We start from the raw sequence: 17,002 nt of genomic DNA, 5'->3' as shown, positions 1-17,002 counted from the left end.
GCCAGCTATAAGGCCCTGCAAGACTGCAGTGGCAAAAGCCAGCTCTGGATTTAGAGAAGATTGGTAAATGATAATGCTTGGTGAAAGTATGTACAGAACTCCAGGTAGCAGCTTCTAGAATGTCCCTGGTAGGGATGCCTCTGAATAAGGCCGTACAGGTAGTTCTGTGGATTAGGAAAGAAGGTTGGCAAATGAATGGACTGATTAAGAGCCACACTGGATACCACCTTGGGCATGAAGGAGGGATTGGTTCTGAGGGACACCCTGTCCGCATGAAAGATGATGAAAGGGTCCACTGCCATAAGGGCCTGTAATTCAGATACCCTTCTTGCTGAAGTGATTACTAAAAGGAATGCTGTTTTCCAATAAAGAAATTTTAACTCCGCAGTAGCAGCTGGCTCGAAAGGCGGAAGAGTGAGTTTCTCCAAAACAAAGTTAAGGTCCCAGGCTGGAGTTGGAGCTCTCCTGGGTGGCCTTAAATTTTTGGCCCTTCTGAGGAACTGCTTGAGCAGTGGGTGAGAGAAGAGGGCAGGTTCTGTGTTATAATAAGCTGAAATGGCTGAGGCGTGAATTTTGATGGAGGAAAAGGACAAGCCCTTGTGAAGCATCTCAGTTAAATATTGTAAAATTTGAGGTAAATTGGGCGCTGCTGTGCTCCACCCTTGAGATTGGTTCCAGGCACAGAATCTTTTCCATTTTGCAGCATAAGATTTTCTAGTACTAGGCCTCCTTGCCTCTAAAATGATATCCATCACTGGTTTACTGAGGGATGGGTAAAGGCGAGATTAGGTAATTAGCCAGGCTACTAGGTTCAGTGTTTGAAGCTGAGGGTGCAGAACCTGGTTCTCCTGCTGAGACAGCAGGGAAGGAGTCTGAGGCAGGTGCCAAGGGGCCAACCATGACACACTGTGGAAGAGGGGGTACCAGTGTTGGCATGGCCAGTCTGGTGCAATCTAAATCATCCTTGGCTTGTCCTGTTTGATCTTTAGTAGTACTTTGGAGAGCAGAGGCAGAGGAGGAAAGGCAAAAACTTAAGGACAGAGCATCCACTTTTCAAGCTTGTTTGTGGGGAATCCTTGTGCAAAATGTGTCCAATTGACAGTTCTGGGGGGAGGCAAACGGGTCTATATCTGGACTGCCCCATTTGCTTGTCAACATGTTGAAAATCCTTGGTTCCAGTTTCCACTCATGTGGGTCCATGAGTTTTCTGCATAGTCTGTCTGCCAGTGTATTTAGTTTTCCTGGCAGGAATTGAGCTTGTAGATTCACTTGGTAGCTCAAGGCCGTGCTCCACAATGCCATGGCTAGTCTGCAGAGGGGGTATGAATGTGTACCCCCCCTGCTTGTTTATGTACCACATAACAGTGGTGTTGTCCATCTTTACCATTAGTTGTCCTGGAAGAATGTGGTCCTTGAAGGCTGTCAGAGCGTTCTGTACAGCTAACATTTCTTTTTGATTGATATGCAGGTGCATTTGACTTGGGTTCTATTTGCCCCGAATGCACTTCCCTGCCAGGTGAGCCCTCCATGCATAGTCTGATGAGTCTGTTGTTAGGATTTGGGCGGCAGGGGTTAGCATGAATTGTAATCCCTTGTTTTGGTGGTGTCAGTTTAATATGCAAGCCCGTAAGCCTGAATACACCCTCAGAAGCCGGTGCCTTCACAGCGGCTTGGACCCATCCAAGGTAGAGACATCCACAGGTTCCACAGTTGAAGCATCTCACGGCATACCGGACTCCGAATGGGTCTCAGTACAGGCCTGCGAATCAGAAGTAGTGGGTATCGGGGGCTGTGAAAGCGCCTCACTGAGAACTGGTGAACTGGTGACTGGCTTAGGAGAATCGTTGTCGGCAGCTTTGGACCTAGGTGGCCTGTCTCTGTCTTCATCTTTGCACTTTTTCAGAATTCCGGTAGTCAGATGGCTAACCGACGACATTTCTGCATAACTGAACCGAGAACCGAAATATTTAGAAGCGAAAATATACTGATAGTGCGTTGATTAAATAAGGCACAAAACTGAGAGCAAGGTACATCGTAGTTAGGGCCTAGGCAAGGAATACAGTACGAATGAAAATCTTTGTGAGGTATTTGCTTTCCACAAGAAATGCAGTTATTAACTTTTACTGACATCGGTAAGAAGCAAGAAAAAGTTTCCCGAATAGGGTACTTAGCTTTAGTTGAAGACTTCGGTTCTGCAACTCGAAAACGAAACTTTCAGGAGTCGGCCGACCGGCACTTGCAAACTGCTTCTGCTTTGGACACCCCTGACAACCTGATGTCATGGAAGAAGAGACAGCAACCGACGCAGGACCCAATACTTTGTTAATCAGGCTGACTGAGGTCTACTGCAAGCAGATAACCCAAATGTAATGATTATAACAGTGAAACACGAAGAACGTCTGGGGTAGAGTGTTCCAGACCGTGGTTATTTTACTGGAATATGTGACTGGGTAATTTTTAGCAGTAATTTGTCAGGGGATCTAAGGGACTTGCAGTTAATGTTGGGATGGACCAAATTTGAGAGGGCAGGGTACCTGTTGGGGTTGTGTAAGACTATGTGGGCAATGGTAAGCTGAGTTAACAGGTTGGGAAGTTCCAGACAGCTGAGGTGATGGAGAAAACAGCAATGATGTGCTATGTGGGGGTGATTGTAGCAGAATTCTCGATTATTAAGGTCAGTCTTGCGTAGGTTGGTGAAAATATGTGAACAATAGAGAAGAGTAGAGTAGAAAGTAAGTGGGCTCTAGCAGTGGCTAGTCTGGCTTGGTGAGTGAGGGAAGGTTTGGCCCTGTACCGGGTGCCTAGTTTGGCATGGACATTTTTGACTGTAATGGAGGTGTGTGTATCAAATTTTAGTCTGTTATCAATTGTAACTCCTAGGAGTTTGGTTTGATTAGGTGGGAACATTTTTGTTCCATTGGCAAAGTAGATACAGACAGGTAGAGAGCAGAACGTGGGTGCTTTGTTAATGAAAATCATTAACTTAGTCTTATTTGGGTTAAGGATGAGTTGATGCTTGGAAAGATATGTTTCTGTGTCCAGGAAGGATGTTTGCATTTTTTGCTGAAGTTCTTGGGGAAAAGAGGCTGAGCAGATTAGCCAGGAGTCATCAGTATATTGGATGATAGTTGCATGTTTGGTGGCGGAGTTTAGGTTGTTGGCAAATATGACAAAAAGGAGGGGCCCAAGTATGGATCCTTGGGGGACTCCAGTATACACAGGCAGAAGAGGAGAGAGATTGTTTTCCCATTTAGTAGCCTGTTGATGGATTGACAGGTAGCTTTGGAACCAGCTTAGTGAGGAGTTGAGATCGTAGTCTGCAAGTTTGTTGAGAAGCAACTGATGACATATGGTGTCAAAGGCTTTTGACATTATCTAGAAAAACTGGTGACACCAATTGTCCTTCATTTTTGAGGTGTTGAATAGTATTGGTGAAGGTTATTAGGGCAGTGTTAGTACTGTGTTTTGGGCCTGAAGCCATGCTGTGAGGGGGACAGAAAATTGTTAGTGGTGAGGTGATTTAGCAGCTGTTGGTGGATACATTTTTCTAAGATTTTAATTATGGGGAGAGGATGGCAATTGGTCGATAATTTGAAATTTCTCTAGAGGTACCAACCTTGTGAAGGAAGAAATTTTCCAGAGGTGGGGAACATAGTGTTCAGAGATGGAGCAACTGATTAGGATGGCAATGGGGTAGGCAATGGATGAAGCAGCTATTTTCAGGAATTCATTGGGTAGTTTGTCCGTGGCAAGACAGCAGAGTTGTAGTTTACATAGGAGTTTTTTTATGTACGTAGTCCATATGGGTTTGAAGGAAAAAACAGTTTGTGTTATTTGTGGTGGGGGGTACAATTAGTGGGCAGAATTGTTTGTTGTTTAGGAAGGTGGTGATAGAGTTAATAAAATGGGAGTTGAATTGTGATGCTATGGGCTCAGAGGTGTTACAATTTACCTCTTTCTTCCCCATCACACCTCAAACATTTGACATTTACCCAAGGAAAAATTCTTTAGAATCTGCTTGGGATATAAAAATACCTAGGAAAATACTTCCAAGCAAAAATCATACTAGTTATCCATTACTTAACAGCAGCTTCTGCTCTGGATTCACCTAAAAACTCTACAACAGCAGATCTTTCACTTAGGATCAATCTATCCCTTTCACTTTGCCTACATTTCGATAACAATCCCTGGTAGGGACGGGTAGGTTCTAGCCTGCAGTCCAAATGTCTCCTTGGCCTTATTCCATTCTGCTACCTTTCCCTCTCTAGTTATTTGCTGCCAATATCTTTCTTAGTTCCTTTGCCAGTTTTCTCCAGTAAATTATATCCCTTTCTTGTTTATTTTCTGTACCCTACTTGCAGTCATCCCTATCTGCAAAATCTTCATTCTTCATTCTTGTGTTGGTTTAGTTGTTAGAATATTTTCTACTGGTTTGTGAATATAATATTATGTGTGACTGTTATTCTCTGTAAGGGTTTACATACAAAATATCACTCTCTCCTTACTTCTTGAATTTCTCCCTGATTCATTAACATCCCTTTCCAATTTGAATTAAGCAACTTTTGTATTATATATATGAGACTACACAAAATATTATACAAAAAAAAATTATAAAACAATATTTAGGCATACCTAAGGTTTGTTTCAATCCAAATGTAGACTCTATATTGAGTTTGGATAAATGATCCAGGATTATATTTGCAACTTTTAAGTCCACCCGAAGTTTGAAGCTTTCCACACCAAGCAGTTCCAAAAAACAAACACATGAAGCAGCTACTGATGGAGTACAGAAATGTACAAGGCCTAGGCTGTAAGCTTCTTCTGCTGCACATTGAATCCTGTAAAACAAAAAGTAGAAAGCAGTTCAGAACTGTGTAGTCACAGGAAAAATACCAGATCACATCATCTGAGCACACTAGAAAGCTGGGGAAGCAAACGTAATATGAAAGTTAGACTAACATAAACCAGGTAGCGAGGCAATAAATAACCTACTTTATTTTCTTATTTTATTGACATGCATCACCTGTACCTTCGTTGAAGGTTGTGCGTCAGGGCTGGTAACTCGGCACGTAAAAATCAACTACCACTCATTAGCGGACCGGAGTTCCGCTGTGGCGACCCCCTAACCGGGAAATGCCGAAAGACACAACAACATTGACATGCACCACCTCCATAATATAAAATTAGACGTTACTCCTTTAACAAAGCAAGTTTTTTTTAAAAATGAATTTGTACTCCCCATTCCCCTTCTTATACTTTGCCTATTCATACCTCTCTACTACTTGCATCACAGAATACCAAGAGAGAGAAACGTGAGCTGAATACCATAGTCAACATGTAGAAGTGGAGAGTTAGTTTAGTTGTTTTCTTCTTTTTTTAAGATGCTCCCAACAACCTTCCTCCTCCTAATCAGCAGACATGGATTTCTACCTGATTTTGTATACCTGCAGTGCTCTGATGGCATGTAGACGCTTTTTGGGCAAAACTGTGGCCTTGAGTCCCTGATCCTTCTCAAAGTGGTGTTGCTGCACTTGCACATAACTGCACATAGTTGCTCACTCCCATCCTTTGCCTGTTGGTTTATTCAGCATCCAGGTCTATAAGAGTAGCTAGTGTGTGGCAAAGGAAGCAGTTACTCAGGGAGCAAGATTTTAGGGGGCACAATCGTCAGTTGCCAATTGGTCGGCAGTGCAGTACCCATTTACTTCTATGTCCAAACAGTGATGAATAACTAGTAAATTAATGAAAACACTGGTGATACCACAGTAAAAACCACCTACACTTTACTTAAATAAAACAAATAACTGACTAAGCGCTTTCACCCGTGTAGGGCATCTTCAGAGTCAGTTAATCACATTTAAACACAGCCTTTAAATACGCATTTTAATTAACACATAATTAATTGCAATAAAGCTGTCCTTTGAACTTTTTTGTTATAACCCTTAAATGTCAATGGTATATTAGTAAAAACACCAAGTATTCAATAGCAAGCAGATACTGTTTACATACCTAAACTCAAAACATACATATATATATAAAATAAATAAAAAATTGATAATATGCCAATATACATAAAGGCACATATATCACATGTATCTAACTAAAAAGTCAACACATACTCTGTTGTTATCTGTTAGATGCAGGCTGCCTTCTGTTTCAATAAACATACTAGAGATAGGGTGTCATTAATGCCAGGTGTACTGCTTGCATCCAACCGTAGTTGCCACAAGCATTCCCTGACCTCTAAAATGGTTTTATAGTCACCACCAAACTCCTTAGTATATAATCTATCTATGACAAAAAATAAAAACCTTTTGTAGTTTATACAATCTTTACTATGAGTGTACAATGAATTAGTCAGTTTCTTATTTTTGATGCCCCTATTATGTTCCATAATTCTTTGTCTCATCTTTCTTGTGGTCATGCCAATATAGAAAGCTGGACAAGATAAACAAGTAGCCGCATACATGACAATTTTGGTGTTACAGTAACCTGGACTCCTCAAAGACCTCTTGAAATTACCCACTTGAACATATGGGCCATCATTTATGAATTTACATGCTTTACAATTACCACATTTTGCCATCCTGGCAGGCCTTTGACCAGTGGATGTAGGTACTCTTTCCAAAAACTCTTTAATGTTCAAGCAGAGGTAATGGCTAATAATAGCATGGGTACATAGGAATATGGTTATTGCAGTAACAAAAGAAAGGAGTATGTTAAAAAATAGAAAGATATTTTACACAATATGGACTATATGGAATGAAAAACTGAATTAATTAAAACTTAATGGGAAATGGATATTGGCAGATTTTGGTTATGGAAAACACGTGTGGTCAGAAAATAAAAGGAATGTATGTATAATGTTTATGGAAATGAAAAAAGTATAAAAGGATGCAAACAGATGTAAATAGTGTACAATAAGTAAATATTGCAAACATGATGTTTAATAAAGGACCCCTACTCTTTTCAATGGGTGCCATGGGATTTTTTTACAGCTACATGAGCTACCGCAAACTCAAGCTTGGTTTAACATCTCATCCAAAGGATGGCATACTGAAGAGTGCAGCATCCCCTTATTTTGCACTGCAGTGTTACCAATCAATCTACCTGGTGTGGTAGAACCCAGAGCCTTCTGCTCCACAGGTGAGTATACTACTTTTTTCACCACTGATACTGATGTTATGCAAATGCTTCCTCCAACAATTGCATATTCAGGTGTCAGACCACAGAACATGCTTGGGTGGCCCATTATTTCCCCTGGTTATGCCCACCCTCCCAAGCATTTCTGCTTGCTTATTAATCTATATATTTGATTTTTTAATTTATTTTTCTGTTTCCTCTTGAACAGCTATCAGCCTATCATTTATGCTTAAGCTGCATTCTCTGTCTTACGTTTTGACCTTCTTTTGTTTCCTGTGTCAGCATCCTCAATCATTTTTATTACCTGTCTCTTTGATCTAACAATTACAATGTAAGAATCACATGTTACAAGTAAATGACATACACAATGGTCTTTTTTAAAGGCAAAGGACTACACATATCATGACACTCTCTTAGTGGCTACCAAAGTAAATTAAATCTTTTAAGCGCAGTAAAATACCAAGTTTGCATTTTCTGCAACATTTTAACTTAGTCTACACCCATATTTTTCTTCTGCTGATGTTGGCACACAGAAGCTCTTAAAGTGCTTAATCATCCTGGATGTATGAGTGTAACCAGAGCTGTAGGTAGGGTGCACAGAAGGGGACAACCATCCCAGGCACAGAGTGCTAGGGGGTGTGTTTACGAGATGCTGATCTGTCGGTAGTGTAGTACCACCATTTAGAAATTAAAGCAGATACAGTGCTTCAAGACTTCATGCAAGGTATATCTGCAGAAAGCCGCTTGTTACATATGCAGCTAGTGGGTCATTACAGCTGAAAAAGAAAGATCTTTTATTTGGACCTTTGGTCCTCAAGTATGAGGGGATCTTTTTTTTTCTTTTTGCTCCTCAACCTAAAGGGGAATCAAATCTACTCAGGGAACAGTAGAGGTTACCACAATACTTAACTACAGTTCAGAGAAACAATACATTTAATGCAGCCTCTAGGTTTACTTTTAAAAGTAATAAAGGCTTCCTACAAACTATTGTTTTGATTTACATACATGATTAAATGTTATGAATACTGAACATGGCAAATGTTAACCCTGAAGCCTACTGCCCTAAATAGGCACAAAACTATTCCATGCACTACCCTCCACAAAAGTTAAGTTGACTGCAGTGTCTTGCCCTATAGTAGAATTAGATTTCTTACATCTCAGTTCTGGAATTAAGCATTCCTATGATATGACTTCACAAGTTAATCAATTTGCAGAATACAATGTTTTTTTTATAAGCTAGGGTCTAATAAAATATGGAATCTTGTATAACTTGGAAGGAAATTAAAGGAAAGTTTCTTCAGTCCTAATTCTGAGCAGTAGAAGACTCCTACAGTTTATTTTATTTTATTTATTTTATTTTACATTTGTTGACCGGGCTAGTCCAACTGGATATATATCCGTTTACAGTAGAGGCCCGGGGAGAAAAGCTCCAGTACATGCAAAAAAATAACACTGGTATATCACAAAAAGTTATTTTAAAACAATATAAAAGTTTAAAAAGTTTAAAAAAAGAGAATTACAAAAAAAATCTAAAAACATATAAGATAAGTTCAACAAGTTGAAAAATAGGCATACTTTTAAGAAGTAACTCTCAACAATAGAAAGTGTAAGTTTGGAGCTCAGAAAGGGGGAAGGGTAGCAAAATTAATGTGGGGAGACATACTTTCAGTCGGGATTAGTACAAGGACATAGCCATTGAGTTTTAAGATGTTCCTTGATATGTTTTTTGAACAGTGAGGTAGAGTCTTGATTAGTTATATCTTGAGGGAGTAGATTCCAATGTTTACCTATGGAATTTGAAATTAATGCATCTCCAGCTTTATTGTAAGATTTAGTTGAGGATACTAGGAGTTTATTAGCAGAGCGAAGTGTGGCTAGATTTTTATAAAAAGAAATCAGTTTTGCCAGGCTAGGAGTATTGTCCGGGAAGTGAAGGGTCTTGTGAATGACAAGAAATTGTTGGTAGAGTAGGTGGTTGTTAAGCTCTAGCCAGTTTAGTTGTTTGAGGTTGTGACAGTGGTGAGTTCTGTGGGGAGTAGCAGTAATGAATCTGGCTATACTATTATAACAGGTAGAGAGTTTGGTAATGTTATTTTTAGATAAGGTAGTATATATAGCTGAGGCATAGAAAAGGGTGGAAATCAGGTGGGTCTGTGCAATGTTTTTTCTGGCTGCTGGGGTAAGGAAGGGTTTAATTCTGTAAAGTGTCCCAATTTTTTTATTAACAGCTTTAATAGTAGTGTTAATATGGTCATCAAAGTTGAGATGGTTGTCAATGGTTACACCTAATAGTCGCGTGGTTTTATCGGGGTTAATAGATGTACCATTATATGAGGAGATAGTGAAGAAAGGTATAGGAGATTTATTAGTAGGAGTAAAGAGAAGAAGCTTAGTTTTTTTGGGGTTAAGGAGGAGGCAGTGTTGCATAAACCATTTTTCAACGTTTTGGAAAGTTGTTTGGGTGATAGACTGTAGGGAGGAAACATTTTTAGCAGTGCAGATCAAAGTCGAGTCATCTGCATATTGGATGCAGGTAGCTTGTGGCACATTCAAATAGAGGTCATTGATAAATAATGAGAAAAGAAGGGGTCCTAGGATTGATCCTTGTGGAACACAATATTTACTGGAAGTAAGCATGATAGATTGTTCCCCCAAAGTACTGATTGTTGCCTATTTACTAGATAACTTCTAAACCATTGTAAAGAATGTGAGTTGAGAGAGAAAAGGTTGAGTTTTTCAAGAAGTATATTATGGTTAACCATATCAAAAGCTTTTGATAGATCTATGAATAGTGCTGAGGAGAAACAATTATTATTGAGATTATTATTTATGGAGTCAGAGAAGGAAAGGGGAGCAGTGGTAGTGCTGTGGAAAGGTCTAAATCCATGTTGACAGTCAGCTAGAAGTTTGTTTTGAAGAAGGTAGTTAAGAAATTGTTTGTGTACGCATCTTTCCATTATCTTAGCTAATGGGGACAGTAAGGCAATAGGGCGAAAGTTAGAGAGCTCAGTAGAAGAGCCCCCTTTATGTAGAGGAATTATATGAGATATTTTCCAAATGGTAGGGATATTTCCTTCAGAGATAGTCCTATTAATCAAAATAGATACAGGGAGATAAATAGCTTTTGCAGCTATTTGTAAGTATTCAGATGGGAGTTGGTCAGCAGATGGGGTACAAGGTTTGAGTTTGCTGAGAAGCTTATAATTACTGGATGAAGAGACAGGTTGAATTTGAAAGGCTTTAGATGAGACTGGAGAGGTATGTTGTGGGGATACAGTAGGAGTGGGTAATGAATTAGCTAGGGTTAGTATAGCTTCTGTAAAGTACTTATTAAAGGCATCTGGTATCTGAGAAGCATTGTTGAGGTTAAAGCCAGAAGGGATGGGAGTAGGTGAATATCCTGGTTTAAGAAGTTTATTAACACCTGACCAGAATTTTTGAGGCGTATTTTGATTAGCATTTTGTAGGTGAAGATAGAATTCCTTTTTGTCTCTAAGAGTATCTTTCTTGGTGGCATTTCTTAATTGTTTGAAAAGGAGATGATCAGATGGACATTTAGTAGCTCTCCATTTAGCCCAGGTTTTATTTCTAAGGATCATTTTTTCTTTAGTTTGTTTTGTTAGCCATGGGGCAGTCTTGGCTCTTAACCTAGTAGAGCGTAATGGAGCGTGATGATCAAGAATTTGTAGAAAGGTTTTGTTAAAATAGGTCACTGCTTCATTAAGTTCAAAGTGTGTCAAAGGTGACCAGTCACATGCCTGCAATTCAGCAAGGAAGTTATCAGGGTTGAAAAATCTTTTTGAACGGCATATTCTTAGGTTATGGGTATTAGGTTTATTTAATTTTTGTCTGAAGACATATGTAAGTATATGATCACTGATGCTGTCTGGAAGGGTTCCAGGAGTATAGCTGTTGGGGGGGTGATTAGTAAGGATCCAGTCCAAAATTGTCTCTTTATTATTTGGTTTATGGATTCTAGTTGGAGTTGTTATTAATTGTGAGAAACCATAAAGATTAATATGGTTAGTAGGCTGCTGGGATGAGCAGGTTTTCCAGTCAATGTTGAAATCACCAAGTATTATGGTTTCTTGGGGTAGGTGGTTTGAAAGTGAACTAAGTAAGTCTTCTAAAATTTGAATATTATTACCAGGGGGAAGGTACATGCAAATTAGATAGATAGTTTTATTGTTGTTAATCTGAAGTTTGGTTGATAAAATTTCAGCTTTGTTGCCTGTTAATGGAAGCTCATTAAAAAGGGTAACTTGTAGATTAGATTTATAGATTATGGCTATACCGCCACCTTTCTTCTTCGTGCGATCATATCTAAGTATGTTATAGCCAGGAGGGGTAATTTCCTGGTCTTGGGTAGAGGGTTTTAACCAAGTCTCTGTTAGACATAATATATCAAATGCGTGCAAGTGAAGGAGTGCATGGAGGTGGTGAATTTTGTTGTTGACGCTTCTGATATTAAGGTGAGCTATTAGAAGGGAGTTGGTTGCTTTGGTACATGAAGAATGAAGAGGTGAAAGATTAATGTTTGAATCATATTCATTCATGGTAGAAGGACCAGGATTCGGATGAACATCACCATGTAGGAGGAGGTGGTGATGGGAGAAAGATAGTAATTTGAGAATTTTTAGTGAGATATTAGGAATCTTTTTATTAAAGCAGAAGGTCATCTGAGATATTCTATGGTATTTTGGTAGTAAATATTTGGAAGAACAGGTAATGTTACTATGATTAAGGGTACTGAAAAAAGAGGAAGGTAGAGTTTGTTGCAGATGAGGGTTTTGTTCAAATAAAGTGTATATTTCAAAAGAGGTGGTGTAGTAGGATAAAGAAAGAGAGGCTATAGCAGTAGTAAAGAGAAGGATATGTAAGCAAACTGTTTTAGGTGATGGTGACATGGTAGTGAATAGCTGAAAGGATAGTAAAAGTTATAAAAGATGTACAGATTAAGAACAAGTGGATCAGTATTGATTTGTGAAGTAGGGAGTAAAGGAGATTAGTAATTGTAAATTACGATAGGAGATAGTTAGATTGAGTCCAATACGATGTAAAAGTTAGATAGGTAGTAAGTAAAGTTTAAAGTAGGGCAAGGTATTAAAAGAATAGAAGATGAGGATGCAAGAGACAACGTTAATTGGAATTCGAATGTAGATATGAGTCAGTTAGTTTTAGAGTTGGAGGTCAGAGATGGGTGGTTATGATGGAGGGGAGGGAAGAAAGAGAGGTATAAGTTAAGGGGAGGGGTTTAGTAAGATGGCTGGTTATAGGTTAGGAGGATTAGGGGGAGTGTATAGTGAGGTATAAGTTAAGGACCCCTGGGGGTGGGTGGGATATGGGGGTAAGGAGGGGAGCGTAGCGGGGCAGACACAAATGGGCGAGAGCAGTGGAAGAGAAAACAATCAGGAAGTGCTTAGCCAAGGTAAGTAGGCTGGAAACAAGCGATGTTGTGAAGATAAGGAGAAACAGTTTGGGTAGAGGTACAAGGGAGGCTTAAAAGTAGTAGAAATGGTATGGGTAGACTCAAGGATGGATTGATATAGCAGTAAGAGGTAGATATATGGAGGACTCAAAAAGGAAGGACTTCAAGGAAAAAGAGATAGTCAAGGAAGACACATTACACATTTAGCATAGGAAAAGAAACTAGAGTAGTTTCAAGGGAGAGAGAGAGCACTATAGGTGGGAAGAGAAGTTAGAGTAGTTTCAAGGGAGAGAGCACTGTAGGTGGGAAAAGAGGAATGGAAGTACAGGAATCACGAGTAGTCTAAGGGGTAATACTATATAGGTAGTTATCTACACAACCGAGGAGACAGACTAAGGGGCAATGCAGTTAAGGTAGGCAGGCAGGCGGGTGGCGGGGGGGTTGGCTGCTGGCAGACACAGGCAGAGTTCTAGTACATATACAAGAGAGGAAAAACAAATAATACCAAAAATGACACACTTGATAAAAAGTAATATCACAGAGACATACAGTATTAAATTAGAGTGGTTCTATCCAGGGTGTTTAGTTAACCCAGGGGCGAAAACCCAGGCAGCTTTGGTGGGTGGAAAATTGCAGTCTTAGGAGTCCAAACTGAGCACTTCCAGGGGTTGAGAGTGGAAAAAGTACATTATACCAGCTAGCAAAATGATAAAAATAAAAAGAATAACAAGCAGACTGTTAATAACTGAGGTTAGGACAATCAGAACATCTATGCATAAGACTTACATTGCTTTACAAAACATATTGGCACAAACAGTGAATATACAAACGATTAGGCAGCTAGATTACAAATATCAGACTCACTCTTTGAGAGGCAACAGATAGGCAGCTTAAAACCTAAATACAATCCCTATCTCAAAAATGTATCCATCAGCGACAGTCAGTGAAAACACATTAGAATCTTCCGAGGTCAAACAAAAGACTACAAACACAACAGAGGTTACATCTACATAAGAATACAGTACCGCACATACAGCTACCCTAATAGCATCCAACAGTCGCAAGCCCAAGTTTAAATGCTAAATAAGCAGCTGAAAATTGTACTGTGAGAAAAAAACCAACAGTAAAAGCAATGTAGCACATACTTTGAGAAATGGGAGAAGTGTTTAATACTGCAAGCTAAAATGATATCAAGATAGAGATAGAGGCAGAAAACTAATAAAACAAACTAATCCCCTAAAACCACTACTAAAGCAAACTAGAACACTAATAATCACTCTAACGACAACAGGATAGAGAATACCCTATAGTAAATAGCCAATTCAGGTAATGCGCAGAGCATTGAACTGGAGAGCGCTACTGCTGGTAAACCCCCTCACACGTGGTACTTAAGAGATATAGGCACAAAACTATTATAGGGCAAAAGCAAAAAGCAGAAAACACAGCCGCTAAAAGTAGCACCCACAACAAGTACAAAGCACAGGGTTACAGCGACACTAATTACTAGCAAGAAAACAAATAAATTTAGACACAATATACCAAAAATAACTCCCCACACCAGCAAATACAATGCAAAGCCAACAGGACTGTTCAAAGGCTAGCGCAAAAGTATCTAAAATTCTACACATAAACAATTCGTTACCCTAGTATAACAGAAAAGTCGCTAAATGCTAGAAACATAAATCTAACCTTCCTACCCTAAAATACGCCAAGCAAGGGTCAGTCAAGGAATATCTAACCTAGTTAAAGCAGCATAACAGGTACGACGGTTCAGGCATCGTAACTATAAACAACCTTCCGACCTTAAAAACACACAACCAAGTATACTAGGTGCTGTAAGTGTCTAAATGAGGGCAGCGTTGCAAACATAATAGTGCAGTCTGTAACAGGTAAGTTACAGAGAATTACAAGTCTATAATGAACATAAAAAACTAAATCTCAGCAATGCAGCATAACAAAGGAACCGAGTAGGTATTAGGCTACACTTAGATTTATATAAAAAACTGATAAGGTTAAGCTCTAATCCTATCATTTACCAGAAATATGTGAGGCACAACAGACTAGACCTACCATCCGCCGTGCAGTCAGCAGCCATGCGCAAAGGGGGAGAATCAAGATGGCGCCCTAAGGGAACTACCCCTATTTACCAGTTCCGGAACGGAAATAGTAAACCAGGGGGCGGGCAGTATATTCTAATCGCACTAAGGTAGTCAGCTAAGAGTAGGAAGAAGACGCAAGGAGTCCTAAGATAACAGGGAATATGGGCATACAGGACGTGCAATAAAGGCAGCAGGGAAGTAAAACTGATAACAAGGAAGATGGTCAAATAATACAAGGAATGTAGTAAATATATTTTATGGAACTAGAAAAAGGTCTCTTTATTAGTAGAATTATTACATGGAACTAGGGAAGGTGTCCTTATATAGGGTGAGGTTAAGCCTAGTGGTCAGAACTGGGGAAGTAAAGATAGCATGGAAAGTAAAGAGTCGGGGATAGAACAACAGGAGAGGATAAGGTAATGGGAGAGGGGTAGAATTCAGGTAGTGTGAAGGAACCAGCTAGGAAAAGTAAACAGTGGAATGGCCAGAGCAGACACAAATGGGCGAGAGCAGTGGAAGAGAAAACAATCAGGAAGTGCTTAGCCAAGGTAAGTAGGCTGGAAACAAGCGATGTTGTGAAGATAAGGAAAAACAGTTTGGGTAGAGGTACAAGGGAGGCTTAGAAGTAGTAGAAATGGTATGGGTAGGCTCAAGGATGGATTGATATAGCAGTAAGAGGTAGATATATGGAGGACTCAAAAAGGAAGGACTACAAGGAAAAAGAGATAGTCAAGGAAGACAAATTACACATTTAGCATAGGAAAAGAAACTAGAGTAGTTTCAAGGGAGAGAGAGAGCACTATAGGTGGGAAGAGAAGTTAGAGTAGTTTCAAGGGAGAGAGCACTGTAGGTGGGAAAAGAGGAATGGAAGTACAGGAATCACGAGTAGTCTAAGGGGTAATACTATATAGGTAGTTATCTACAGAACCGAGGAGACAGACTAAGGGGCAATGCAGTTAAGGTAGGCAGGCAGGCGGGGGGGGGGTTGGCTGCTGGCAGACACAGGCAGAGTTCTAGTACATATACAAGAGAGGAAAAACAAATAATACCAAAAATGACACACTTGATAAAAAGTATTATCACAGAGACATACAGTATTAAATTAGAGTGGTTCTATCCAGGGTGTTTAGTTAACCCAGGGGCGAAAACCCAGGCAGCTTTGGTGGGTGGAAAATTGCAGTCTTAGGAGTCCAAACTGAGCACTTCCAGGGGTTGAGAGTGGAAAAAGTACGTTATACCAGCTAGCAAAATGATAAAAATAAAAAGAAAAACAAGCAGACTGTTAATAATTGAGGTTAGGACAATCAGAACATCTATGCATAAGACTTACATTGCTTTACAAAACATATTGGCACAAACAGTGAATATACAAACGATTAGGCAGCTAGATTACAAATATCAGACTCACTCTTTGAGAGGCAACAGATAGGCAGCTTAAAACCTAAATACAATCCCTATCTCAAAAATGTATCCATCAGCGACAGTCAGTGAAAACACATTAGAATCTTCCGAGGTCAAACAAAAGACTACAAACACAACAGAGGTCACATCTACATAAGAATACAGTACCGCACATACAGCTACCCTAATAGCATCCAACAGTCGCAAGCCCAAGTTTAAATGCTAAATATGCAGCTGAAAATTGTACTGTGAGAAAAAAACCAACAGTAAAAGCAATGTAGCACATACTTTGAGAAATGGGAGAAGTGTTTAATACTGCAAGCTAAAATTATATCAAGATAGAGATAGAGGCAGAAAACTAATAAAACAAACTAATCCCCTAAAACCACTACTAAAGCAAACTAGAACACTAATAATCACTCTAACGACAACAGGATAGAGAATACTCTACAGTAAATAGCCAATTCAGGTAATGCGCAGAGCATTGAAATGGAGAGCGCTACTGCTGGTAAACCCCCTCACACGTGGTACTTAAGAGATATAGGCACAAAACTATTATAGGGCAAAAGCAAAAAGCAGAAAACACAGCCGCTAAAAGTAGCACCCACAACAAGTACAAAGCACAGGGTTACAGCGACACTAATTACTAGCAAGAAAACAAATAAATTTAGACACAATATACCAAAAATAACTCCCCACACCAGCAAATACAACGCTAAGCCAACAGGACTGTTCAAAGGCTAGCTCAAAAGTATCTAAAATTCTACACATAAACAAGTCGTTACCCTAGTACAACAGAAAAGTCGCTAAAAGCTAGAAACATAAATCTAACCTTCCTACCCTAAAATACGCCAAGCAAGGGTCAGTCAAGGAATATCTAACCTAGTTAAAGCAGCATAACAGGTACGACGGTTCAGGCATCGTAACTATA

The 17,002-nt window shown here is 39.5% G+C and overlaps 1 protein-coding gene across 1 annotated transcript in view; it reads right to left on the bottom strand.

The window, feature by feature from the left end:
* SPG11 (SPG11 vesicle trafficking associated, spatacsin) overlaps window positions 1-17,002 on the bottom strand; it is a 2,547,571-nt gene that overhangs the window by 1,036,227 nt on the left and 1,494,342 nt on the right. Inside the window, exon 22 of the mRNA XM_044077700.1 lies at window positions 4,633-4,838. Within this exon, the coding sequence (XP_043933635.1) occupies window positions 4,633-4,838 (206 nt within the window). The remainder of the gene's footprint in view (window positions 1-4,632; window positions 4,839-17,002) is intronic.

The sequence above is a fragment of the Protopterus annectens genome, chromosome 7.part0, assembly GCF_019279795.1.
Source record: "Protopterus annectens isolate FY-2018-M chromosome 7.part0, PAN1.0, whole genome shotgun sequence".
Classification (NCBI taxonomy): Eukaryota; Metazoa; Chordata; order Ceratodontiformes; family Protopteridae; genus Protopterus; species Protopterus annectens.
This window is presented reverse-complemented; position numbering and strand designations above follow the sequence as displayed.